We start from the raw sequence: 27,815 nt of genomic DNA on the forward strand, positions 1-27,815 counted from the left end.
AAGAGCAGCGGTCCCTCAGTGGATCGATAAATAATTTGACACGGCTTCGATTCATTTCCCGCTCAGTGTCCAGAGTTTGTTCGACGCCGGTCTCAGAACCACATCCGGGCTCCGCGGCTGCAGCCTCCGTTCCTGATGCAGCGTGTTCCCATTCCCAGGCTCTCGTCTTGGCTCGGTTCTGTGTGCATGTGGGCCGTCGATGCCGCTCGTCGTGAGCTGATGATGCAAGAGCTGAACAGGCTCCTCCTGCTTCCACACAACTTGTCGGAGGCGCTGCCCTGTGGCTTCCTGCCTTTCAGTGCCAGCGTGTTGGTGTTTACCTTGGTCTTGTGCGTAAACTTGTTGAGTGACGCCTCCAGACCACAGCAAAGGTTCACGCAGCTCACCTGACGACTCGTAAAAGGCATCTGCACATACCTTCAATTCTTCAGGATGTCAGTCGGAGGTGCTTCAGGCGACTTGGGGGTTAAATGACTGGGACAGAGCACCGATAGTGGAGCGTCAGTCAGTGTCTGACAGTTCAAACCTGATCACAGGCCAAGTTCAGCCGGCCTCACATTTAAGCCTGCAGTGAGAGGTGACTGAGCTCCGTCACCAGCGTGTGACTGGTGAAATAGAAAGGCCGTCAAGGACCCGGCGCTGAAGAACGAGAGGCAGAGCGACGCGAGGACAGACGACGAGTCGCCTCAATCAGGTTGAACAGGCTGCGCCGCATATTCACTCAGTGAGCAAACACAGGTAGAAACGGTAGAAATCAGGTGTCATGCTTAGTCGTGTGTGAATGGGTGAGAGGCAAACGTCTCCCAATAGACCGTTAATGCAGCTTCATCACAGCAGAGAGAAAGGCCTCGACTGGATGGAAAGCCCAGCGTGTCAATGAGCTGAGTCCAGTCTGGGACTGTTGCCTCTTCTGACATGATCAGACGTGTGTGTGTGCGCGTGTGTGTGTGTGTGGTCTCACACACATGAACTAGGGCAACAAACCCAACACGCCTGGCATTTCAAAGAGGAGGCCATTTGTTGGAAACAACTGCCCCATTTAGCTTGAGTCCTGATCCGTGTATTGACCCGAGCCCGGCATCTCTGCTCGTCTCTGGGGCCGGACTTGTTTGACTGCTGTCATCAGTGAATCTGAGGAAGCTAACGTGTTCTTACTGTTTAAAAAGCGCTGGGGGAGAAGTTGAGTCGGTTCCCACTCAAAATGTTGTTGTTGGTGTTGACACACCTCAATGTGAAGAAAAGGTTCCTATTCACAAAGTGAACAGTTAGTGAGTTATGGACCTCAGTTTTTGTGAAGAGCGTCAGTAGCTTTAAATCAGTTCATATTATTTATTTGGAGCTAAATTTCGAAGAAATTGTCACTTTAACTTAAGAAAAACCTTCCTTTTTAATGGAAGAAGCAGAACTTGAACCCGGACCCTGCTGAAACAAACCCACATGTCTGACAACGGCGTGTGCCACTTGGTTTGAAGCTGGTTTCCTAATAAGGTGGTCTGACCCGGTCACAGCAGAACCGGGCCTCAGGCTACGACGCCTCAGAGCAGCTGCGTCTGAGCCTGGACCTGGACCTGGACCTGGACCAGGACCTGGACCTGGACCAGGACCAGGACCAGCTCTGATCAGAGATCTGGGTCGGTTCTGAGCTCGGTCAGCGCTCGGTGTCTGGGGAGGCTCGTAAAAGAGGCCTCTATCGTCGGCGTCCAGGCTGGAGGGTGGAAAAAGGCTGAGCGCTGCCAGATGCCGAGTCCAGTGGGTCCATGAGCAGCACGTGGCTCTGTTTTTGGCTGAGGGTTCCTCCCATTGCTTATTTTTAGAGGTTTGTTCAACCGTCAGGTTAAAACGCTCTGTTTTCAGGACTGACTCCTGAGCTTCATTTATCTGTTAGTTCTGTTTCTGCGCTGCTTCCACCAGTTACCGGTCCGTCTGGGTCGGTTCTGCTGCGTTGGGGCAGAAAGGCTTCCTGCTCGTGTGTCTGCTGCCTCATTGGACCAGACCGTGTCCTGACCCTGTGCTTGATCCTCTTACATCAGCGGCGCCGGAGCCGAGGGGAAACGAGTGCAGTGGAGGATGCGCCGTTCAGCAGCCGCTGCTCTGGTTCACGTTACTGGAGCCGAGCAGAACCGTAGACGCCTGGTTCTGACCACGTGCCTTCGTCCTGTTCCGAGCCAAGGGAATCTCTCCTCTTATGGGTCCCGCCTCCCCTCTGCCCACGTTCTCAGCTTTAATTCACACGTGGCTCCGCTGCAACTCCTTTTACTGCGTGAATGTGCACGTCTCCACGACGAACTCCAAACACACGCTCTTCTGTCAGTTTGCTCCTTGCGTGTTTGTTCCACCTAATCTGCTGTGCAGATGACTAAGCATGGAGGAGGCTGTGCAGGCGCACACACCAGCTGCTGCGAGGCTCCGCTGACGGGCAGCTCTTCGGACCCGCTGCAGCTGACTTCCAGTTGCTCCGTGAGGCGTCGGAGCCGCCGGTGACGGTGCCGTTTGTGCGTTGTGCCTGTCGGGGCCTGTTTGTTCCACTTGTGTGTCTGTACAGGCCTCTGCAGTCCCTGTAGATGTTAACTCCTGGGCGCACACACGCCACACCTCGACAAACAACACGCTCCACAACGCCTCTTCCCTCAGCGTGTTGCGTTCAGGCGCCGCAGCCGTTTCGTTTAATTTCCTGGTCGACTCTTGGGCTTCGTCTTGGTTCCTTTGGGTCAAAGCCTGTCAGATTTGGGGCGCTGGAGTCTTTCAGCCGTGTTGCTCGCGGGTCCGGCCTGTGACCCACACACTCGGCCCTCAGCGTCCAGCACCGTCTGAGAATGAGGCAACTGGCACATTGGTGAGCAATAATCCAGAATGAGCAGCTGTCAGATCTGCCTGTAACAGCGCCGTCTCGAGTAGATATGAGTTAATCCGCCGTGTCCCGGCGGAGGCCTTGCCTGGGTTTGGCCTCCTGCCTCCTCTTGCTGGGACGTATAATAGGATGCGTCTTGGCTCGCTGCGAATAAAGCCCCTTCATTTTGCCTTTTCCATGTACAGAGCTGTAATCTGATACAAGCCGCGGGCGGTTGTTGTGGATCCAACGCTGGTTTGATGGAATAATCTGACGCACCGCTGACCAACTGTTACGCTACGTCTACCCCCAAATCCTCTCGTACAACATCTCTCAATCCCTCACGTAACATTTGGCCTCAGAAGTGGATCAGGGGCGTTTGGCCTCAGACCGGTGGCCGTTCTGGGTTCAGGTGTCGGCTTGAGAATCAGTCATTCAGCAGCTGAATGACTGATTCAGCTGCTGAAGCTCCTTCTCCTCTGGCACGGAGGCGCGTTCGGCCCGGTCCCGACATGTTCAGATCTGTCTAAGGCCCAGTGACAGCACACTCTTAAAGGAAGATTCATGTGTATATTAGGTTTGTTGTGTGTGAGCGCGGAGGCTCTGAATGTGAGAATGTGTCAAGTGACGGATCAGCCGATCTGAGGGAGGGGGAGGTGCGTAAACACGAGTCGTCTGAAGCTCCAACCTTCGTGAACCGACTCCACGGGAGATGCAGTTCAGGCCGGGCCCGCAGGAACTGCTGGGATCCGGGTCCAGCATGCAGACTGCTGCAGCACGGATCCTCCCAGGCTTCGGATCTGAACGCGCGCCGTCACCGTTGACGGCTTTTGCAGCCGTTATGCAACATTAATGCATCGTTAATGATATGCAAAGAGGGGCTGAGTGCTTTCTCCTAAGGCTGCTCGTCACGGAGGAACGGGTTTTCTGCTGCTCCACATCATAATTCTCTGTTTTTCATGGAGGTTTAGCTAACTTGTGCTAATATTCCTGCATGTCTTCCGTTTATTCGTCCGCTCTCCTGCGTTTTGCTTCAGTGGGCGTCTGTGCAACCAGCCGTCGTCTCTATGACCGTTTCTCCCTCACGCCCCCCCTTCGCTCTGATTGGCTGAAGCGAGGACTCCACTGGTCCCCGGCAGTGACAGCGGTGGTCCGTATCCATGGCTGCGGCGTGTTTGTCCTCCTGGGACGCTCTGGGATGTGTCCCTGTTTCTGGGCTCAGCTTCTATCAGTGCCGCTGAGAACAAAGCGAGGTTTGAGGCAGCGTTAATGCAGATTAGGAGGTGCGAGCGCTGGTTCAGGGTCGACTACGAGCGAGAACACGTGGACGCCGCTGATGTCTAAGGGCAGATGACTGACTGAAACTTACAGCCGAGGCCCCAACAAATGCAATGGGGGCACATTTAGTTTAATTCAGATCATGTACTTTCAATTTCAAATGTTCTCCTTTAAGACCCTACATGTCAAACTATTTAGATCAGCATCAGGAGACAGGGAACCTGGGAACCAGTAACCTACTGCAGCGTCACCAGCACCGGTTGGACGAGGTTCACTTCACATGTCTTTTGACTTTCTGCAGAATTTATTTTGTAAAAACAACTTGAGGCATGAAAACAATAAATGAACTATTACATTTCTGACTTTGGCTGTGATGCCTGATCAGCTGATGAGTTGGAGCCTGGTGGCTCCACTGTGTTGAGGCTTGTTGGACCCACACAGCTGCCTGCACCTGTCCAACGCTCTCCTCTTTAACTGAGCCTGAGATGCTCCTGCTGTCACAGCTTGGTGACATTTGCTGATTTCCTCCGTTTAGACCTCATTGTTCTCTGCAGGTCAGTCGTGGTTCGGAGGAGTCTCCCGTGGAGGACGCGAGGTCACACACTATAACAGGTGTAGGAGAACACACAGCATCCTCCTACAGACACACACACACAGCATCCTCCTACAGACACACACACACACACACACAGCATCCTCCTACAGACACACACACACACACAGCATCCTCCTACAGACACACACACACACACAGCATCCTCCTACAGACACACACACACAGCATCCTCCTACAGACACACACACACACACACAGCATCCTCCTACAGACACACACACACACACAGCATCCTCCTACAGACACACACACACACACACAGCATCCTCCTACAGAGACACACACACACACACACACACACACAGCATCCTCCTACAGACACACACACACACACACACACACACAGCATCCTCCTACAGACACACACACACACACAGCATCCTCCTACAGACACACACACACACACACACAGCATCCTCCTACAGACACACACACACACACACACACAGCATCCTCCTACAGACACACACACACACACACATCCTCCTACAGACACACACACACACACAGCATCCTCCTACAGACACACACACACACACACACATCACTCCTACAGACCAACACACACACACACACAGCATCCTCCTACAGACACACACACACACAGCATCCTCCTACAGACACACACACACACAGCATCCTCCTACAGACACACACACACACACACACACACACGCACACACACACACAGCATCCTCCTACACACACACACACACACACACACACACACACACACAGCATCCTCCTACACACACACACACACACACACACACACACACACACACACACACACACACACACACACACAGCATCCTCCCACAGACACACACACACACACACAGCATCCTCCCACAGACACACACACACACACACAGCATCCTCCCACAGACACACACACAGGCCTGAGCCAGACCTCCTGATTGGATCTCCACCCCTTGGTTTCAGGCGCCTCGCGTTGCTGCCTCAAGCAGGCGATCAGTGATACGGGTGTAGTTCAGAGTTCTGCCGAGTCAGCAGGGCCAAGGTTGGGTCCTTTTAGCGCTGCATCGTCTTGAGCTATGTGTGCGTCTGTTGTGGTTTGACAGAAAGCCTCAAAGCTCTGTCGCCGCTGTGTTTTGTGATGCGTTCACCTTTATCTTTATCTGCTGCGGTCATGTTTTCATGTACACGTGTCTCCATAGGAACTTCCTGAGCTGCAGGATTCAAATCTTATCCCATGCTTTGTTGTTTCAGCTCTTTAGATCTGAATCTGCTGCGAACTCAGCTGAACCTCCACTTCACCTGAACCAGCTGCTGCTGACTCTGTTTAGATCTGTCTCGTCACCAGTGAGCGCTAAGATGTGATCTGTTAAATGTCTTTATCCTTGTAGTGTTTGCAGGGGTTCTGATGGAGCATGGATTTAATCATTGGTTCAGTCTCGTCACAGTTTCCCCCCGCGGTGCAGTTGGGACAGCGGTCCCAGATACACACTCTGAGCCCGAGCGGTCGGATACGGATGCTCGCGGGTCGAGGATGAAGCTCTGGCTCCGTGAGGCGGTTTGGAGCTGGTCTCTGTCTTACGCTGAGCTTAATGGAACGAAAGCGTCTGTGTTCATCTGTCCATTACATGATTAGGTGGTCGCTGGGCAAACACACGGGTTCCTCCTGCAATGATTTGCATGACTGACCAATAAAATCACATCAGTGTGAAGCTCTGACGTCCTGCTCATCATGCGTCTGTCTTCATGAAGCAGAGTGTTTGTTTGTGAGTTGTTCAGGGAGCGCTTGGTTGTTTTCTGTCATTTCCTGTACTTTTTAGTTTGTTACAGATGGTAGTAATAAAGCTGAAGTCATGAAATGTAGTTTAGTTTAAAAACTCCAGGTTTCAGGTCAGAGTGTAGGTAAAGCTCAGATTTCCCCTCTTTTGTCCATTGTTTGGTGAGAAAACACGTCGTCCATCATCCTCAAAGAATCCATTGATTTGTAGCATCGTCCAGTTAATGTTCAGCCCATGGGAAGTCATCAGCCTCTGCCTCACTGCTCTGAAGCTGTTTAACACACAGGGATCTGACTTTTGAAGCATTTTCTGAACTGGCCTCATTCTTTTGTGCAGTTTGATTTTGATGATTTGAGTCGGATGTAGAAGACGACCAGTTGCTTGTGGAACAACGTGGGAACAATGACGTCACCTTCTCCCGTGAAGCAGGTCGTCGTCTTCACTTCCTTCCCTCCTCACGCTGTGGAACAGGAGGAATTTAAAGATGTGCGTGTTCAATTATTCAGCGTGTGAATCTGGCTGCAGGCTGGAATCCTCCGCTGTCGTCCCGTGGCTGCGTCCGTTTGTCCTTCTGCGTTTTGCAGAGCTCGTCTTTTTGTTCTTCTCTGCTCCTCCACTGAGTCACTTATGAGGAGCAGCTCTGGCTGTGTCTGTTTCCCTCGGGCTCAGGTTGGAGTAAAGGCTGGTTTGGCGTTTAGGTTCTGAAAGCTCTGATTGATGTCGCCTGCCTCAGCGCCGCATGTCCGGTCGCACACGGCCCGTTTCGAATGCCGCCGCGGTTCTGGTGCCATGACTTCTCTCAGATTTCTGTGGGTCCGAGGTTCTTTCTGTGGCCCTGATCTGCATTGTTGCGTCATTTGAACGGGTGGAGGCGTTCGCTGATGGAAGTGTGACTCTGTCGCCTGGGATGCTCCCGTTTTCTGCCCCGTCGCTGGGACCTGGCGCCTCGTTTGAACCCTCGCTCCTCTCGCCTCCTGTCCCTGCTGAATATTTATAGCTGAGGCCATGGCCTCTGCGCAGCAGGACGGGCCGTGGGTGATTCTGGGAGTAAATGTCAAGCAGCTTGTCTGGCACCGCTCCAGGCCCTTGAATTCCACTTGGCACTTACATGGGGAGGAATGTTTGGCACTCGGACCGGGCCGCGCTGCCGGTGCTGCACAGTCAATCACAGCATGTAAACACAGACGTAGGCGGCAGAAACGCACTCAGCCAGTGTGGATGAAGGGCCATGAAGTAACAGCATGAATCCAATGACAGGAACCGGTTTGGTACCGGCAGCGTGGCCGAGTCCCGGCCGGTCCCCTCCATGAACAGAGCCTTTGTTTCCTTCAGGCCTGTGCTGACCTGCAGACGAGGCCCCGACTCACACATCTGAACACACATCTGGATCAGCGGAGGATTTGTCTGCTTCATGGTGTGTGCTCGCAGTGATCCCTGCGCTGCATGTATGAACTGTTTGTGTTTCATTCATTGAAAGGTGTAATAATTAACCGGTGTTTGTTCAGGAAGGGGGCTTTTCTTCTGCAGACTGGATGTTTGCACGGTCACACCTGAGTTAGAGCCACAGGCGGAACAATGGGAGCGTCTGTGGCGGCTTTAATGACACCAACGCAGACACTGCCTCCGTCCTTTGAGCCTTTTCATTTTAGCCTTTAGAACTAAAATGACATTTGACCAACGCAATCAGAAACCAGCCTGGAGTGAATTATGGAAGGAAGCGTTTAGAAAATGACAGAGCATCACCTGATAACGGCTCCGTGAGCTCCTGGCTTCAGGTTGAGTCCTGATGATGGGCTGATGAGGTTTTAGCACGTTAAATGATACGTTCAGGTTCACCTGAAGCTTTCATCTTTTCTCAGGCCACAGCCCTTAAATGCTTTAAGTCCCTTGATTCCAGGGATCAAACTGCAGGTGGCGTGAAGTTCACGTCCGTCGTGACTAATGCTAAAGTGCTGTAACCACCGCTCACGCAGCGTTTAGCAGCAATAAGCCGACGGCCCTTGTTGGATAGTGTCGCCGTGTGTGAGGATCACCGTGTGTTGGCACAGACGCTGTTTGTGTTTCTAAGCCCACCGCACGGACGTGTCGCGTCACGCCTTCATCTCAGCTGCCGCCTCCATCTTAACGCCACTTCCTCCATCTGGCCTGGGTTTCAAACAAAAACCCTCCTAAACCCACAATCACTTAATTATTCTTCAGAACTTCTCCGTCGCTTCTTGTTGGTTCGTTCAAAGCAAACGGGGGAGGAGCGGCGGCGCTGCAGAACAATGCATATTTCATCTTCACTCTGGAGACTCTGAAACTGTGTCACATTCAACCTGCAGACGAAGGGGTTTAGCAGAACCCGACCAGCAGCAGAACCCGACCAGCAGCAGAACCCGACCAGCAGCAGAACCAGGACGGATGTCTGCCGCGTGGAGCTGGCGATCAAACAGGAGCCAGTGTTTCAGGTGTTTATTAGCCTGGTTTCCTGCTTAGCTCCTCTCAGCATCACTTCTGTCCTCCGCCTCCTCTTCTCTGCTCACGTCTGAATCTGCTGAACTGGAAGGAGATTCGCTGAACACGGCGAAATGCAGCTGGACGAGGTCCTGAAAGGAGCTCTGAGCAGAGTCCTCGTCGTCAGAGCCCCACGTGGGCGTGTGGCTCAGCGTTGGATCGGCGCTGGACCAGTACTCCCCCTCCTCAGTCTGCACAAATACATTATAAACCCTCCGGGTTGTTGTTGTTGTTTGGCATTTGGATGAGTTGCGTATTTTGGGTGAATCTCCACCTGCATGTCGATTATCGCGTTGTTGATGTAGATGTGAGCGAAGCGCGTGAGGTTCCTGTGCAGGTGGACCAGCTCCTGGTACCGGACCTCCTCCCCAGTCGGACTCTGCTGGGCCTCGTGGTCGCTGCAGTCGGACGGGACGTCTGAGCCCAGGTCCTCCAGAGACATGATGAGCAGCTGTGGTTTGTGTTTATCCGTTCAAGCCACAGGCTGGTGCTTTGGTTTGAAAGGTTGCTGTTATTGTTTGAACTGAACCTTCACCGGGCTGACGTGACCTTTGACCCTCAGGCATTTTTTGACTCAGCTGCTTCATTTGTTGAATGACACCGACCCTGTGTTTTCTGGAGCTCGTTCCCGCGTGTGAGTCCGTCTGCAGTGGTTCTGCCCACTTTGAGCTCCAGCCTCCACCGTCTGTGGCCTTGTTTACCGTGGGACTCGCTCCGTATTGAGTTTGGCACCGTCGCTCGACTATTTATAGCAGATAAACTTGGCATCTTTCACGGCCTCGTCCTTCCCAGGCCCAACAGACACACAGCAGCTCTGTAAACCAGCTTTTATTGTGTATTTTCCTGTATATGTGTGAACGTGTCTCGTCTGTGAGTGGGAACGCATATTTCTAGAAGTGAATCGGCTGTGGCTCCCTGTGAAGGTGTAGTTGGACTCATTGCTCTGGCGGTGGGTTTCACGCGTCTCCCTCTCCTCCTGCAGGATGCTAGTTACTGGCTGCAGGTCCACCGGCTGGAGCACGGGGACGGAGGCATCCTGGACCTGGACGACGTGCTCTGTGACGTGGTCGACGACAAAGACCGGGTGAGTGACTCCACCTGCAAACCACAAAACTAAGGAGAGGTTCTGCGCTTTCAGTAGGTAGTTTTTACTAAACCAGAGGATTAAAAATAATCTTTGCGATCCATAAATGTTGAGTCAACATGACCGTCATGTGTTCTAGGACATGTTAAACCTCTGCCTTTGTTGATGCTCGGAAGCTTTTGGCTCCTAGTGACGCTTTGTTTGCCGTCTGTTTGCGTCGTCCACTTCCAGCTCCTCAGCCCCACACGCTGCTCCAGCACCAGAACCTTCGGCTTCCGGGTCTGTGTGAGCTATGTGCTGAACGGCCATTTGAACGGTGTATTAGGGTGCTGCAGCGTGGAGGGAGAGCTGAGGGTGGAGCCTACGGCACCAGACGGGTTCTGGTCCACCTGGAACCGGCTGTCTTTAAGGTGTGAACCCGTCCTGCTCCCACCAGAACCACTGCTTAGCGCGGTGACAACACATCTCTGACCGGCTCTGGACACTAGTGTGAGAAAGTAAATCCGGCTTCTGTGTGCATGAATGAATGAATGAATGAATGTGTGTGAGCTGACCTCTGACCCCAGGCCAGTTGTTTAGTTATGCTAAGCACAGCTGCTGCTGTGGGATAATCAAGTTAAGTCAGACTTTCCCTTTGTTGGCTTCTACAGGACTAATTGGGTTAATGTGATGGATGTAACGCTGGGTCGACGCTGGTGGAATTAATTATGTGATTCCGTCCCCAGGTTCTGTCCTAAGTGTCCGTAGACGCCATTCAGGCTAAAGACGCTGAATGTTCCCACATATTCGCTAGGGAGTCGGTTAAAGTGGATGATTTTCACATTAAAAGCTTTAATCCTCCCTCCCTTAAACCCATGGGTCCCTTTGTTTTGCTTAACAGCGCCTTCTCTTTATTATTGAAGCCTGCGAACGCTGGATCCACTTCAGAGGAGGAAGGAGTGTGACACCGGTGGTCTCTCGGCAGCTGAGACTCATCTCTGCCATTCCAGCGCAGCTTTTTAAAGGCTGGAAGGAGCGGCCGGCGCGCCGCTGAAGGACACTGTTTTATTAGCTGACACTGGGAGTGTCAACATGCGCTGGGTGTGCGGCTCCAGTGTCAGAACGCGCCTGTAGTTTGGTGCCGCTGTGCAGCGTCCGCCCTCGGGTTCCCAGGCTCCATCCCTCATCCTTTCATCCTGGTCTTTTTCTGCCGCCCGTCACAGTAACGCGTCCTGTGTTGTGTCTCAGTCGTGTCAGTGTGAAGAGTGAAATGGGCTTCAGCCGAGGCTGAGGCGCTCGGCATCCGGGCGGCTCCTCGTCTGAGCTGAATATAGTGAATCTTCTGGCCGTGTGGGAGACGGGCAGACAGACAGGAGGGGCCGCGGGGTTAAAAAAGCCCAGAGGAGGCTCCTGAAACGACTTCATCAGTCTCCTGTCGCAGATATAAACACACAGGCTGCAGTTTGTTTCCTGGAGTCCTACTTTATGTCGATGCCAAACTAATAAAGGCTCCGTTTGAGGCTCAAACCTGTCTCCAGGTGACAGACTGATAACTCTCTGCTCCCCTCCCCGTTGGTCTCCCAGCATGCACTGGGCTGGAGTTGAAAGTGACCTGCTCCTTCCTTATTTACAGTAATGAGTGTGTTTTAGCTGACACTCGTGGAAGCGCTGAGGTGTTAACACGTATCGATCGCGCCGCTCACTTCGGCTCATTTGTTGTGTCTGTTGTGGGGATTGATTTTCCCAGAGAACACATGCATCGAAGTGGACGCTGTGAAACCCAAACCCTGTGAACGGTGCGGCTGCAGACGCTGACGGAAGCTGAATGTTGAAGTGTTTCTCAGATTTCACCAGTTATTTCAGGAAGAAAGGGAGCGATTTCATTTGCACTCATCAGTTCTCCGCTCACGCTGCGTCCGTCTGCGTGCTGAACCCAAACCCAGCAACCAGGTTTGGTCGAGACCTGTGGGCCTGGATGAAGGCTGCTCTGTGTGACTCCATGCGTTGCCACATGACTGAATGAGATGGAATCGGCTGCCGCTCAGTCAGGGTCGGTGCCACCGGAGCCACAACCCATCAAAATAAAATGGAGGACACCAGGTTGAAGCCATTTAAGGAGACGCGGTCGCTGCTGTGGACGGTGGAGCAGGATACTGGTCTGGACTGGTGCCTCGTGGGGCTCCTCCAGTAACAGGCTGGATAGAGGGAGACGGGCCAAACCCGAGCCGGTTAACAAACACGTCCAGAACCGGTCACACGCCTAACGTCATGCTGTGGTTTGACATTGAGGGAAATTCACCCAGAACATGAAGGAGCGCTGGCTGCTGAGCGTCTGTGTTGCCCATGAGGAGCAAATGCATCATGTTCGGTCAATACATACATACATACATACATACATACATACATACATACATACATACATACATACATACATACATACATACATACATACATACAGACAGACAGACAGACAGACAGACAGACAGACAGACAGACAGACAGACAGACAGACAGACAGACATACATACATACATACATACATACATACATGCAGACAGACAGACAGACAGACAGACAGACAGACAGGCAGGCAGGCAGACAGACAGACAGACAGACAGACAGACAGACAGACAGACAGGCAGGCAGGCAGGCAGGCAGGCAGACAGGCAGGCAGACAGGCAGGCCTCACTGCCGTCTGTCTGTCTGTGCATCGTAGCGTCTCTCTGTCTCTCTCTCCGTCTCTGTGTGTGTGTGTGTGTGTGTGTGTGTGTGTGTGTGTGTGTGTGTGTGTGTGTGTCTCCCCCCCCCACGGCGGGGCGTCTTTCTTCCCCACACCGCGCCCCGCTGACTCCTCCTCCATCCCTCCACGTTCTTCCATAGCGAGTGTTGGCGGTGACCTCATTTATTCCAGGCGAGCCCTCGTCCGCCCCCTCCTCATCTTCCCTTTTCCCTCTCTCCAGCCTCCTAATGAGAACAAGATGACAACTTTCTAGCAGCGCCAGCCGGGGCGACACAGACTGAGAGGCTGGACAGGAACAGACAGAACTAGGCCTAGGCCCGCTTTGATTATTTAGTTCAGTCTTCAGATAGTCAGATTAAAGGCCCAAAGCAGGAGTTGCTTCATCTCGTCCACCCTGATGAAACTCAATTATTGCAACATTGAAATATGCACAAGCAACAGTGAGATGGATAATGTAGAAATGTGTGGGTTATGATTATGATCTATAGTCTGTAGTTATCACCACCCTGAAGTGCCGTAAACAGAATTCCTGTGTGATCTGATCCTTTACCTTATCTGTGAGGCTCTTGGCAAAGCTGAAGCCGAGTGTCTTCATCAGTAAATATCATTAAAGGGCCTCTTGATGCAGGTTTATTGCCTCATCAGCTGAAGGTTGTTCTGTTTCTGTCCCAACAAGTCCTCCTCCTCCTCTAAATCATTTTATTAATGTGTGGAGTGAAAGTTATGAAGCCGCCACATGTTCAGAAGCTGCAGAGAACTGCTCATTGCCGTGGTAACAGGTCGACTTTGACTGACCACATTATTAGGTACACCTGTCAGCTGGCAGAGGTTTCTTGTAAGTGGCCGCTGTTTTCCATAAAGTCTGAGAACATGTGTCACAACCAAACACGGCTCTGTTTGTCCTATAAGTGGCCCAACGCTGCAGGTCTGTTTTCTACGAAGCTGCCTTTAATTATAGTCGCATTAGTTTCCAGTGTCTGTGATGATGGGCCTGTAAACACAGTGTTGAACGTCCTTCACGGCGCTTTGAGAAGTGATGAGTCGCTCGCACACACACACTTAGGCAGCGTTTCACCTCCAGTAATTGTCATCCACACAGCCTGAGTCATGACGTCGTGTTGTGGAGGCTCTGCTTAATTGCAGCCTCTCTGTGCAGAGCAGCCTCCAGGTTAGCGGCGCGCTAACGGCCCCGGGCTTCATCTCCTTCTGTGGTAGCAGCTTCACTTCTCCCTCCCTGCGCCGCGGTCAGAACCCCGCGACACCTTGGAGCTCGATCGCACCTTACATGGAAATGTAGAAATGAAGCCATGTGACATTAATGCTTGGGTTTTTAAACCTGGTTCCTGTTGTTGGCTCAGTTTCAGGGCCTCATCCTCCGAGCACCTCTGGATCTGGAGCCTTGTGTATTAAGTGTCAGGTTGGTTCTGGTGAGACGCTGGTGAAGCTGCAGCAGGTCCATGTGGATGTGTGTCGGGTTCAGGGTTTGGTTAATTGTGTGAGAGGTCATGTTTGAGTATTGATGTGTGATAATAAGATCAGGGCTCCCTCCGTCTCCACATTCATCTGTTGTCTTCCCTCATCCGTCACTCCCTCCTTTCACTCTTCTTTTCTTTTCTCGCCTCATAGTTTGCCCAACACGTCCTGTCCTTTTTTTGGGTGGAGAAGTGCTTGGCTGATCCACTCTGCTTCGCCTTCTGTGTTTGTAAGGATCCTCTGGTTTGGTTGACGTTAATGTGAAGGACCTCTACTGGCCTCTAGTGGTGTGATGGTGTCAGTGCAGCCGAGGGTCCCAGCTTTTTAATGAGAAGAAGGCGCTTTAATTAAAAATCAAATCTATTACATGGACGTTAGCAGCTTAATGTTTGTATATAGTACAAACCACTGTAATATTATGTAGTTGTTATTATTTACTTTGTTTTTATTCTGTTAAATAAGAATCAGCTGCTTCGCTTCTTTGTCTGTTGAACTACAACCTCGGAACCACAGTGACAACACGCTGAGACCACAAACGCAGCAGCACGGACGTCTTGGTTTGTTTTGGTGGTCCGGGTCCGGTTCTAAGGCTTGGCCCGTTGACCCGTGGAGGCTGGAGACGGTCTCAGGAGCAACAGAACCACTGAAAATGAGTCAGCGTTGACTTAAGAGTAGGAACAAACACCACATTTAATGATCTGACAGCAGCAGGTTATGACCTCTTTAAACAATGACGCATGACGGCCGAGAATAACTTAAGCTTAAATCATCGTTTTCACTGGGCCTCAGAGCAAAAATAATCTAGACCCTGTTATGGCTCATGCTCTCATTCAAAGCTCGGCTTATAATAAATCAAACGCAGCTTCCTGTGATTTGTTTGAACAATAATAAGTGTAACACACTGTCATTTTCTCATGCTTTTAATTACACACACACACACACACACACGCTGCCAGGGGGGCTCTCACCACTGTGACTCAGCCCAGCTGTGGTCTGTGGGAACAGGAAGTGCTGTTCGTCTGTTTCTGTATCAGCTTGTCTGACAAACTGGGGCTTTTGGCTAAACAGCCTCTAAATCTGACAAATGAAGGGAGGCAGTTCTCAGAAATCACGTCTCACCGACCCCAGTGCCTTCGTCTCCCACGCTGGAAGAAACCGTTGCTCCCCCACAATTCAAATGTTATCGTTGTAGTTGTTCAGATTGAACGATGTTGAATCTGGTCAGGGTGTGTGTTTTGGTCTGAGGACAGTGTTAGTGGCCGTGGTGAGACTTGACTCTGTATAAACCTGCTTGTTAAACGAGCGCCTCTGCCTCGTGAAGCCGCTCCGCCCGCGGTCGGCGCCGCCTGCTGCCACCAGGGGCCAGTGTGGGTCCAGGTTGGACCAGGTCCTCCTCAGCAGCCGTGCCTGTGGGGGGAGAACCGCGGGGGCCTGACATCACTCCCCCGGTGCTTTCTGCTCCCGCTGGGACTCCAGTTACTGTTACTCCTCAGGTTTTAGTGACGAGCGGCAGGAAGGAGGGGATTTTACGCGTCCTTTCCCTCGGGGGTGTTTCTGTGGACATGTGAAACCGAGGTCAGGAGCCCGATGCAGAGCGTAACGTTCCACATATGAGCCTGTTCTAACGGCGTCAACATGTGATGTGGAGGGAACCTTTGACGCCACAGCCCCTCGTCTCATCTCATCATCCTCGCGCTTCAACCTGGTGATTTTTATTGCTACCGCAGGAAGCGGTGGAAACGGGCAGGAAGTGACTGTTAGCGAGAATCAACAGGATGTTTTGATGTGATCAGCGCCTTTTGTGCGTTGGCTTCCTTCCACGTTCTGTGCTTTGACGGCCTGTGAAGTCACCACCAATAACTCAGACGCGTTTCATCTGGAGACGCAGCTGCTGTCGAGTCGAGGAGCTTTATGAGTAACGAGTATTGATCTTGTGATTTATCTGGACCCCAGGAAAAGACTTCTGCAAATTCCTCCTAGTTCCCAACCATGGAAAAACAAACACTGGATCTTTTATGAGCAGCTAAGTCGTCTCGAGAGCTCCGACGTGCGACTGTAGTTTGATTAATACAGGCATGTTTGCCTCCAGTATTGTGATGGACGGAGTGAAAACCACTGGACGCCATCAATCAGTCGTTGTTACTTGTAGCTGTTCAGCTGAAGCTCAGCCCCAGCTTTAATGAGCGTGACGTCTTTACAGGCAATTAAGCATAAAATGAAAAGCTCATTTGTCTCTTAGACATCGCTGACTGATGAAACACTGGGAAATATCTCCCCCAGCATCGCACCCAGCGCTTCTCTCTATTGGCTTTTCATTGGCCCTGCACAGGTCGCAGACAAAGCCGATGCGTCGGCATGTGGTAAATCAAATTTGGTGCAATCGAGCAGATCTCCTGGTGTCTTCTCACATATTTACTATTGTCAATACGGCCACAATAGCGGTTTCTGTCTGATGGGCAGGGAAAATAGATAGCGACGCTATCTGGAGCCGCAGGTTGAAGGGCTGCCGGATGTGATGGAGTGTCCTGATATCCTGTCATTCATTCATTCACGGACCGGCAGCCTGTGGGGATAAAGGCTAGCACCTCGCCGCTCTCAGACCTCGTTAAATCCATTATGGCAGATCAACAAGTGCCAGCGTGGAGACGTGCGGCTGCTGTGTTGTCTCGAGATCTCAGTCAGTAAAAATGAGTCAGCCGTTGAGCTGCAGCCAAGTGTTTTCCATTGTCATCAGATGTAAACGCAGCCTCAGAATTCTCCCAGCAGCTGTTGACCTCAGAGTAAAGACATCCTGTAGGTAGCTACAGCATGCACTGGTTTTACTGGGTGGGTGGTCATCTACCTCCACTGGTGGGAAAGCGTAGCTTCACCATCACACGATCACACAAGGCTGCGTTTAATGCAGCTGAAAGGTCAAAGGTCAGTCACTGCAGCCATTTTCCAGCATGTAGGTGCCTGTTGCCTCGTCCCTGGACTTGCACAGAGTTCTTCAGCTCTGGTTAAGACGCTGAGGATGATGCAAACGCAGACGCAGGAGGACGCAACAAGCTCGGTTGTCAAAACAGCGACGCTGCGAAGTGTGAGTGTGGCCTGATGCAAACAGACAAAGAGCCGGCTGCCTCCAGCTCCACATCCAGCTCCACATCCAGCTCCACATCCAGCTCCAGCTCCGGCTGCAGCCTCGTTATCCAGCGAGCGCCGTGACCCTCAGCGCTGCTTACAGCACACAAACATATGGTAATTACAGCATGAGAAGACGCCGCCGTGTGTTCTTAATCCCTCCGTGTTGCCATAAAGCACATCAGCGCGCTACTGTCACAGAAGTGGTGTTGGTGCTGTTTTGTTTAACCTGCCTGGAGACGGGGGATTCGCAGCCGCAGCATCGCACCTAAACCCCTTTTCAAGGAATGTAATATATTTGTGGGGATTTGCGGGTTTTTACTGTTTCTATCCTTTTAAATTGAAGTTGTGCTGTTTTGGGTCCCAGCACATCACACACACTGCATTTAGGCCCAGCTGATCACTGATGTAAAACCAGCCCCTGATGAGATTTTATGTAATGGGAACGAGCGCGTCCCCTGCACTAACGCGTTTTCGCTCTGCAGCCGGGTGCAGGAGAGAGTGTAGCAGAAACGGCCGCGGTCCCCGGGGTTCGAGTAAATGAGATTTGCTGCGGGGATGATTGGGTCTGAGGCAGGTCTGGAGATGGACCTTTATGAAATAACCTCTGCAATCTCTGACAGAACAGCTGGGGAGAGCAGACACAGCGAAACACGCTCATACGGGAGACGGGCGCGGGTCCAGTTAACGAGGCTCCGTCCGAACGCAGCGTCGCAGCAGCATCGGCTCCTTCAGCTCAAACACAGCCTGGCTCCTGAGAGCTGCTTTCATGCAGGCTCCCACTCTGCAACAAAGCCCAGACCCCCTCTCCTCCAAAGAGGTCTGTGATTTGTACGGTGTGAAAACCCACCCTAAGGCGGCCATGTTGGATCATACACAAACGCCCTCTTTGAAAAGCGGCGTCGGGGCCTCGCCTTCTCCGTGTTGTTTTTGCACCAGCCGTCAGAATCACTTAGAGTAATTGTGGCACCTTTACACAGGACTCTAAACGTCCTCATCTCGCTTTTCTCCACCAGCCTGTAATTGCGGCCGCGGAAGAAAGGCATCAGATGTAGCCGGAGGCCTTGGGTTATTCTCAGAGGCTCTGTTTTCGTGGATGCCAGGTCAAACGTTTTCACACGCCTGTGGATGTTAACATTCCTCAGGTGTGTAGTGTTCCCTCGGTCTGCTGCACTCGCAGGCTTTCTGGGTCCATGCACCAAAATGGCTGAACGCAGTTCAGTTTGGCAGCAGCTCAACGCTAGCACTTAGCGCTAATGCTAGCGCTTAGCGCTAACGCTAGCGTTCATAACACTCGTCACCCGTCGCTGACAGTCGTCACCTCGCTCCATTCTCCACAGGTCTGCAGTCTTAAAGCGCTGGAGTCTGAACATGTCGGGACCAAAGCGGGTCGACTGCGTGTGTGAACAGAAGCCTCAGCGTCTGAGAGCTTTGACGCGAGTTGTGGACCACATGTTTGCGTTGCCAGTTTTCTAGATGCACTGAAGTCGGATGTTTCCTCAATGTCCAGTTGCTGCAGGTGAAAAAGGCTTCAGTGACTGAAACCCAGCGTGTCCATCTGGTTCTGCACGGCCTCCCCCTCGCTCTGGTTCTGCCCCCCCCCCCCCCCTCTTCTCGGTAATTGGCTCAGAGAAATTATGCAGACTTATTTAGCCCTCTCTGAAATCTCCCTTCACTTGGCTCAGGCAAGATTAATTGCCTGGAGAAGCGGAGCCGCACTTGTTGTCCGTTTGGTGGAATTAACATTAAAACGCAGTCGTCTTTGAACCGGGGCCACGGAGCGCTGTCGGTTGTTTCTCCGTGCCTCCGCTCCGTCGCTGTCGGTTACTCCCCCTCCCTGGTCTGTAATCGCAGTTTTGCCTTTGACGTGCACAGCTGGGAATAGGCTGAACTTTAGGCTGACAGTGCTGATTAAGACTGATCTGGACCAAATCTGTCTGGGTTCAGCCGTGAAAAAGGCTTTTATGGAACTCATGTAATGATGCAATTATTTCACTCTGCTTGTAATGGGGAGAATATTATTCTTAACCCAGTCCTGGGAACTTAGTTTGAAGCTTTGTCAGATAGTTAGGATGAGGGCGAGGGACGCGGCGCCGCAGACGGAACCAGCAGACGGAACCAGCAGACGGAACCAGCAGACGGAACCAGCAGACGGAACCAGCAGACGGAACCAGCAGACGGAACCAGCAGACGGAACCAGCAGACGGAACCAGCACACTGAGGGGGTGTGACGGCTGTTTGTGAAGGGATGAACCACGTGTCTCCTCCAAATGAGCCCATCAGATCCTCCTCCACCCTCGGTGCCTTGGTGTTGAATTACTGCTTCATTCTTGCTGCATCGTTCATCAAAAGTTAAAATCTTGTTCTGATTCTAGAGCACATTTGAATAATTCAGTCATTTTTTGCAAACGTCTTGGTATCATCCGCCGTACAGACGCAGTGAATGAGGATAAATACATAATGCATACTTATTTTTCATACTTGAGGGAGAAGCTGAGACGGAGTCTGGGGGTGTTTTATTCACTGTGTAGCGTTTCTCAGAAACACAAAGTTCCTCCTAAATGAAGTAGCCTATTTTAGTCTGGCAGCGCAGCCCATTCATCACACGGCCGCCTGCTCGGGTCACCGTGCTCTGCCAACACCCAGAACAAATCTTAGAAGTTGCTTTGTAGTTGAAGGAACATTTATTGGCTGGAGTTGAATTCATTACTCCCCAATTACACTGATGTAGAACAGCAGAACCGGCACCTTGGATGTGATCAGCATCGAGCGTAAAGCTCCACGGTGCGTGTGCGAAGGCGCTCCTCCTGCTGAGGACTAACGTCTCCTGTAATAACTGCACTCCGCGCGTCCGCATCCTTTCTGTGGAGCTCCCATTATTTCCTCTGAGCTCGCGTGCTTCTGTCAAGCGTCGCGCAGCTTTTCAGCAGAGATCACAGTCAGACGGGGCACAATCGCATGCGCGTCTCTAATCCCGTCTCGGTGCCTAATGCGACAGAAGCACGTCGCCGCCGCGCTGTCACGCGCGCCCTTTTGTTCACGCAGCAAATTGGCCCGTTTGCTGGCTCTTCCTCCGACAGTGGCCCTTGTGTAAAGTGTTTTTGTCGGGTTCCTGCAGGCTGCGCAGTAAAAGTGCTTATTCCTACAACGGGCCCGGCCCGGCCCGGCCCGGCCCGGCCCGGCCCGGCCCACTCCCGCTCCCCCGGCGCTCAGTAACGTATCGATGTCTCTCAGGATGAGCGCCGCTCTGCAGAGGGCGGCTAATGTGCTCCATTCTCCCTAAACGATTGTGGAAAGTATTGGATCTGGGAAAAAGAAAATGGACAATTAAGTGGACTTATACATTTTCAGGAGGGCGTCTGGACATTTAAATTCAATGAAACCTTGTCTCTCTGAAAGTGCAGAGGAATGAATTGTGCATCTGGTTTGTGCTTCACTTGCAGAGGTCGGGATGATGCAAAGACGAGCGCTTGTCCCCAACTGCTTGTTGTTGGGAAAGTGGCGCAACAATGCGTTAGTTGTTTGGCAGTTTAACGTTGTGTAATGCGTAATTAGGTTTGAAACCCGGGAGGAAGATTAGCTCCAACAGCACTTAATGAAATGTTGGCCAGCGCGAGCCGCCGTCCCAAACAGCCCATGGCCTCCACTCAGCCGAGCTGAGAGCGAACCCGGAGCGGAGCGTGACCGAGTCCTGTCAGATTCCTGTCGGCTGAAACCTTCATTTAAATACCTTCTGTGGAGGCTTTGAAGTCAGTCCAGTGCAGAGGAAGGGGGAGGTTTATGGATCTGCTTGGCTTTACACAAAGGATTATCTTGGTGTTGCCGTGGCTACCAGATCTTTATTTAATAAATTAGAAGTCAGGGTCAACAACTGAATCTAAACAGCAGCCAAGAAACGTCCAAGTCTGACACTTAGATTAGACGGACAGTTGGAGAAAAGTGTTTTGTTGTTGTTCTTGGCTGAAGTTGAGGGATGGATGCCGCTCAGCTAGCTTAGCATGAAGCTAGAACGGGAGAAGCGGTACCATTCTGAGCTCACAGCTCCTCTGATGTTGTCATCTCAGCCCTGTTTGCTCCAGCTCTAACCTGCTTTAATGAGGATATCGCTCCCATACTCGCTCTCTCTGCGCCGCCTGTCCTTGAACCTCCTCTCCACTCATCGATGCAGGTAAGTCGTTCTCCGTTGCTCAGATCTCCGCGTTAATCCACCTGTCAATCTTATTGGGCTTTGCACCAGCACCCATGAGCCCACACATCTCACTTCAAACTGTGTTCCAGCAGAACTGGCCTGTGAAAGTTTGCAGCATCACCCTTTTCTCCTTGGCCTGGTTCATCTCGGTTCATCTATGCAGACGTTGACGCCAGCTCATTCGGGTTCAGGATCCAGGCGACTGCAGCCTTTTCTCTCCTACCTGGAGTCGCGGTGTCTGACCCGTCTAATCCCGGCCCGCCTTCGCTCGGGACACGCGGCGCTGGGGGATCTGCCGAAGCTGCTCCGTCTTATTGATTTGTGTCATTCTGTCCCAGCGGTGACTTTGATGTGACAGTTTCATTTGAGCTCCGCTTATGGAACCTTTAATTAGATTTCAGGTCCGGGTTCCTCTCCTGAGGATGGAGGTGGCGAAAGGGGAAAGAGATTAGCTGATGGCTTCTGAAGACACATGTGTGTTGGAGAAGAACTTTGAGGCGAGAGTTAACTGTGTATTTAGGTTAGGGCTCCTCAGCTGCAGAGTTAATGTCTTGCTGTCGACGTAGTGAGTTTAAGTGAAGCAACCTTGACGCCTGCTCCACCTTGGCCTGGATTAAAGCTTTAATGCGGCTGCATCTCAAATCCTTCCTCTGACTTAGTAGAACACGTCTAATCACACACGTAGTATCTGAGGTGATGAAAGTGTCTGTGAAGTCGGAGCAGGCAGGTATATTATCTATGCAAATGTCAGGGTCTCCAATTATATCGACGGCGGCACAGAAAGTGTCGGAGAAGCACTTTCACAGGCACGGTTCCCCAATGAAATGAAGGCTGAGGAAGCAGATGAAGTGAACGGCTCCAACGAGCTGATGTTCAGCAGCGCCGTGTAAAGCTGCTTGTTTTATGACGTGTGACAGCGTTTTTACACCTTCTGCATTTGTTCTGGTCCGGATCAGTCAGTGGGCTCATAAACGTGTGGCGCGTTCCTCTTGGTTCGGTTTCTTATCAGAACCCGACGCTTCAGACCACTACGGTGCTGTAATGTGTCGACCTCCTGCTCATCCTGCAGTCACAGTCTGATCACATCCATGGAAACCAGAGCCCATTCAGAAGTGAAGCCGCCAAACAGGCCGAGGTTTGAGGCTCTCGCGTCCAGGAAGTCACTCCGTCTCTGAGGCGACCGTCGCTGAGAGGTGAAATCCTGATGTAAAGAGAGCGAAAGCAAAGTAACAGGAGAGTCTGAGAGTAATTCAAACACATGTTGAGTCTAATTTGAACAACCGTGTGTGACCCCTGCATGGACTGCGCCTCCTTCATTAGCCACAGTTTGTGTCCTCGGCCGGCGGCTCATCCCAGCAGAGCTCATCCGCTCCTATTTCACTCCTAATATTTCCTGAGCCAAAATAAGGAGCCGCTGTAATGAGACCATATGAGATGTAATTACTATCAAATGGAGTCAGGTTTTTCTGAAAGCATCAGCGCAACTATAATTCCTCATTAAGCAGCCGTCACTCTGTGCGAGGTGCTCCCCTGGCCCTCAATTACCGCCCAGCTCACGACGAGCGCCGCGAATGTGGGTCAGCGCTCGAGTCCTGGCAGACGCACGCTCGTAAACAAGAGGCGGAGACGGCGCTGCTTCATCCGCTCCACGCAAAGCGCCGGGGCCGTTTTACAGGCGCCAACGCCGCCCGTACTAGCGCGTACGCTCCCGCAGGGACGATCTGCACTCGATGTGTGGGAAACGCTGGGAGCCGCTCTGAGAGCCTTAAAGGAGGTCCTCGGAGCGGCTGCTGGACTCGGCGCTGGTTGTTGTTGGGCCGTGACCCAGGTGCAGGCGCTGGTCGTGGCGGCGCTCCTCTGCCGATGGGATGAGTGAGACCGGGGTGGGAGGCGGTGGCCGTCGAGTGCAGGCGCGTGGGGCTCATTCCAGTGTGTTCACAGGAAGAGCTGCGTTTATGGGAGAAAAAGCAGTGGTTCAATGTGAACTTGCGGAGTTTCTCTTTCCCAGGCTGCTTTAGAACGTGGGGGAGTGTTGGAAGTTGGGAAGTGCTGAATCTGTCATTAAGCAACTAAAGGGTAGGAAAACATCCAAATGTTGGAATATTGTTTGAACAGAAACGTATCCTGGTAAAAGCAGGAACAATGAGAACCAGTCTGCAGCCGCGTCCACAGCCCCGTGGCGGTTTGCTCCAGCTACAGTAAGGAGCTCATTGGTCCCTTCTGCTAAAGATGGAGCCCAGGTATTACAGCCACACTTTAAGTAGAGATCTTAATCCTCCACACGCAGCATGCAGCGCTTTAAATAAGCAGATTTATATCAGCTCAGCGCCAGTTTGCTCCAAAAGCTACAGTTTGCTTCCAGAGGCTATTAAGCCGTTATGTTCATACGCAGCTTGTCCTACTTAATTAAACACGTATGCGCTCACACACGCACACGGTCACATTTCCAGCAAGTGTCGTCTGCTAAGTGTTGATTAGTCCCATAGAAAACAGGTAATTGAAGCTAAATGGCTATATATAGCCCTAAGGGTGATTAGAAGTGATAGCATGTGATGTATGGTCCTCATTAGTGTGATCGCTAACTACAGCCCCCGCGCTGCTCACCTACACACACACGCCTGTGCTTTGGTAGGTAGCCATTATTTAACGGAACGCGCTTTAATGGTTGGAGCGATGGAGGGCCTTCAGTTCCTCCATCAAACCTGAGATGTTGGACATATTTCCTTCTGGCTTCTGACTCGGCCTCAGTTTCTCTTCTGCTTCTCTATGGAGTCAGACTCAACTGAGTTCCAGCGGTTCTGGTGTAAAAACACATTTAACGCTCTGAAAGCTGGTCACCCCGGCGCCAGGCTATCTGAACAGACAACTGCAGTTTCCATGGCAACACCTTTTGACCGCTGCTAATCAGTGACACCTTCTGACAATTCTACAAAGGACAGAAAATACGGCTTTTATGCACGGAGCAATCAGGTTTCATGTTAAAATGTCCCAGTAATTATCAGCTTAACCTTAGGCCTGAATGTAGCTGCAGAATAAAGGTCAAAGGTCGTAATTCACATTCATTTGGTTTAGTACAGTGGAGCTCAGTTACTCCTTCTCTGCTGCCGTCTCACCTGTTCGCCTCGTCGGCTGCCGGTGGGGGGGCGGTGGAGACGACCCTGGGCGGGTCGGCCGTGGGTCGGCCCGTGGGTCGCCGGTGGCGGCGCCGGCCGCTAACAGGTCCTGCAGCAGCTCCACGGCTGATACACAGCACATGCAGCTGATATTTATTGTGTGGAACCTGTCTGTATCAACCTTTGGTTCATAAACCAGTGAGGCTCAGGTCTCATGTTCAGTGGATGATCGTAAACAAACCCACCAGTATCGCAGTGTTTTAGCGCTGTGGCAGTCGCATGTTTCTCATCTTCCACCTGGTGGATGTTTTGTTCCAAACACCCACAGCAACTTAAGAGCCATTATTTTTAGTGAGGAGCTCCTCACTGGGGAAATAAAGCTGCACCCATGGCAGCCATCGCGCTCCGCTCTGGCCAGAAATGGGCTCCAGTGTAATATGTGGCCGCTCAGTGTGTGTGTGGTGCTGACCCGCTTTGCCCCGGTCTCGTCTGTGCCGTGGCCACATCTATCAGCCTCTGCACCTGGAATGAAACACACTCCTCATCCGGCTCAGAACCTGTCAGCAGCTCTGCAGCGACGGCGAATGGTCAGTTTGGCCTCAGCGCTGGACGGACGCTGTTTGGAGGAATTTAACAAATGTCACATGCAAACGGGTTAAAGGGAAGTCTCACATTTAATTTTCCCCTCAGGATGGAACAGAACTCATCCCAGCTTTTATCACACGTTGGTCAGAGCTGGGAGACGAGCGGTCCGGTCCATCGCTCCCTCGTGGCCGTGGTCCTTCGGCCTCGGCTCAGACCCGCTCCACACGTGGAGTCGATTAGTGGATCCTGACAAATGCATGCAAGTCCTAGCTCTGCTCCGAAGTCACTTGTGCCATCTGTTTTCACTGCTGGAACCGGGCTGGTACCAGTGCTCCTCTTTGTGCTGAGCTCACAGCGGTTCCACCTCCGTCTCATGGAGCTTGACATTGAGCTGCTCCAAGTCCGAGTCTTCAGATCAAAAACGCCTCTTTATGACAGCAGTGTTTGGCCTCCGTCGTCCACGTCACATCCAACCAGACTGTCTGCATCAGAGTGATGTGGTGACAGTGCCCAAATCGGCCCGGCCGCTGCAGCATTAGCTCTCTGCGCTCGCCATTCTTACATTTGATTGTGCTTTAGAGTAGAAATGGAGCCGGGTGAGGCCGAGTGTGCTCGTTAGTCAGACTGATGCACATTGAAGCTTTGGGGGAAGTGAACTCGCGTGTCACTTCTGATTCTATTACAATTTAAAGTTTGGTGTAATAGCGACGTGAGAGCATCGCTGCGGTGGCTCCAGGCCCGTTCCTCCATTTACTCTAAACTTTGTAAATGACTTTGGAGCCCGAGTTCTAGTGTGTCCTTGTGTGCTGGACCGGACCGGGCCGGGCTCAGGCTCTGCTCAGACCGATGCAACTGAAACCGCCGATTGTTCACTCGCTGCTGGAACGAACAGGACCGCGAGGAGATGACGCTTGATGTCATAGTGTAGTTTGTAGGTTGTCCTGTCAGTCGTACCTTCCGTCTGCCCAGGGTTCCTCCTGCTCAGCGCTTCTGACCCTCAGCCCCGGCACTTAGTGGTTCTTGGCTGCAGTCGACCCACTCTCAGGGTTCTGGGAGCTGTCGCTTTTGGGCCTGTTGCGACCGCACGCCTTTCTCCACCGCTGCTGAAGCCGAGACGGCTGCACTTTCTGCACCACGTTGGTGCTCTGCATTACACAGCTGTTTAGGCCAAAGTCAAGCCGCCACTTCCTTTGTTTTGCTGCCGTCTCACTCACTTGGACCTGCTTCAGGACCAGTTGGGGTTTTGGTTTCACAAACTGAGGTCACGTCTGTTTCCTCATACAAGGAGATTATCTTGTGTCCAAGTTGTCGGTGTTTAGGACTCGTCATTAGTTTGTGGTTTAATTTATTTTATTTGTTTATTTATTTCCAATAGTTTTGTGGTCATAAATCTAATCTGTTTCTGTATTGCCTCAGAGTCATCACATCTGTATTTCAGAACGCATGTGCTGTGGTCTCTAAAGCAGCAGAATCCAGGACACGGTGGCTTCAGGGAAGCAGCTGTTAGAATAACTAATGTTAAACATCCGGTGTCGGAATCTTTCCACCTCCACCACATCACAGGGAGGTAATAGCTATTATTACATTTTATATCTGCACTCACTCACTTACAAGGACAGGGAGAGCACCTCACTATGTAATAGGACGGCTGAATGGGAACAATAACAATTATAGGTGATTTATAGCAGGTGTAAAATGCGAGCGCCGTGGTTCAGCAGCAGGTTTTCATGTTCAGTAAAGCCGATAGCGTTTCTTCATCCTGTCAAAGATGTGTCTAATAAGATTCTTGACAAAAGCTTGTTAATCCACCTAAACCTGCTGTCCATCACGCTCTCAAACCACTGACCTGGTTTATTGTGCGTAGGATCACGTCCAGACGCTGCGCTGAGCGATCGTCGACGGGAGAAGGAGCAGTTTGTTCCCCGGCTCCGATCACGCTACACAACGAACAACCTGAACGCCAGATTCTGTTCTAATTACTGTAAAACAAACAGGTCTCCAGTTGCCAGATGAGACGTCGTCGTCTAATAGATGACGTCATCTCATCTGAATCAAAATAGGCCATTTGTCTGTTTTTCAGATTGTGTAGCTGAAGCAATTTATCAGTTAGCTATGAAAATAACTGTCAGGTTAATTAGGCGCCGTACCGAGAATCAAAACGTTGAGTCATAATTAACACGAAGCGGTGATTAGTCATGTGAGCCGGGCCTCGTCGTCGGTTCCTCGCGTCTCGTCTCCACGGCGACCGATAAGCAGATTTCCCCTCTGCTCAAACAATCAGCTCTCTCTCATTTCACGTGTCGACCGTGGTTCAGATTAAATAAATCAGAACAAGCGGCTCGCGGCGTGGAGCTTGACACGAGGAAAATGCGGTTATTGATGTCATAGAATTCCATGAGAAGCTGTAATGACTTGACGTTATTTTATGTGAGTGGGGAATAAATCAAACGTCGATAGAATAGATCTTGCAGCTTGAACGGATTTGTGCCTCAGAGTTAGTGGCCAGAAATAAGGCGAGTGTAATTTTTGGACGACGACGAGCCTGAGGGGGGATTTGT

General features: G+C 51.6%; 1 protein-coding gene across 1 annotated transcript in view; it reads left to right on the forward strand.

The window, feature by feature from the left end:
* The window catches only part of LOC114844145 (partitioning defective 3 homolog), a 116,346-nt gene that overhangs the window by 5,438 nt on the left and 83,093 nt on the right, over nt 1-27,815 (forward strand). Inside the window, 1 exon segment of the mRNA XM_029131259.3 lies at nt 9,957-10,058. Coding sequence (XP_028987092.1) covers nt 9,957-10,058 — 102 coding nt within the window.

This window comes from Betta splendens, chromosome 17 (assembly GCF_900634795.4).
Source record: "Betta splendens chromosome 17, fBetSpl5.4, whole genome shotgun sequence".
NCBI lineage: Eukaryota > Metazoa > Chordata > Actinopteri > Anabantiformes > Osphronemidae > Betta > Betta splendens.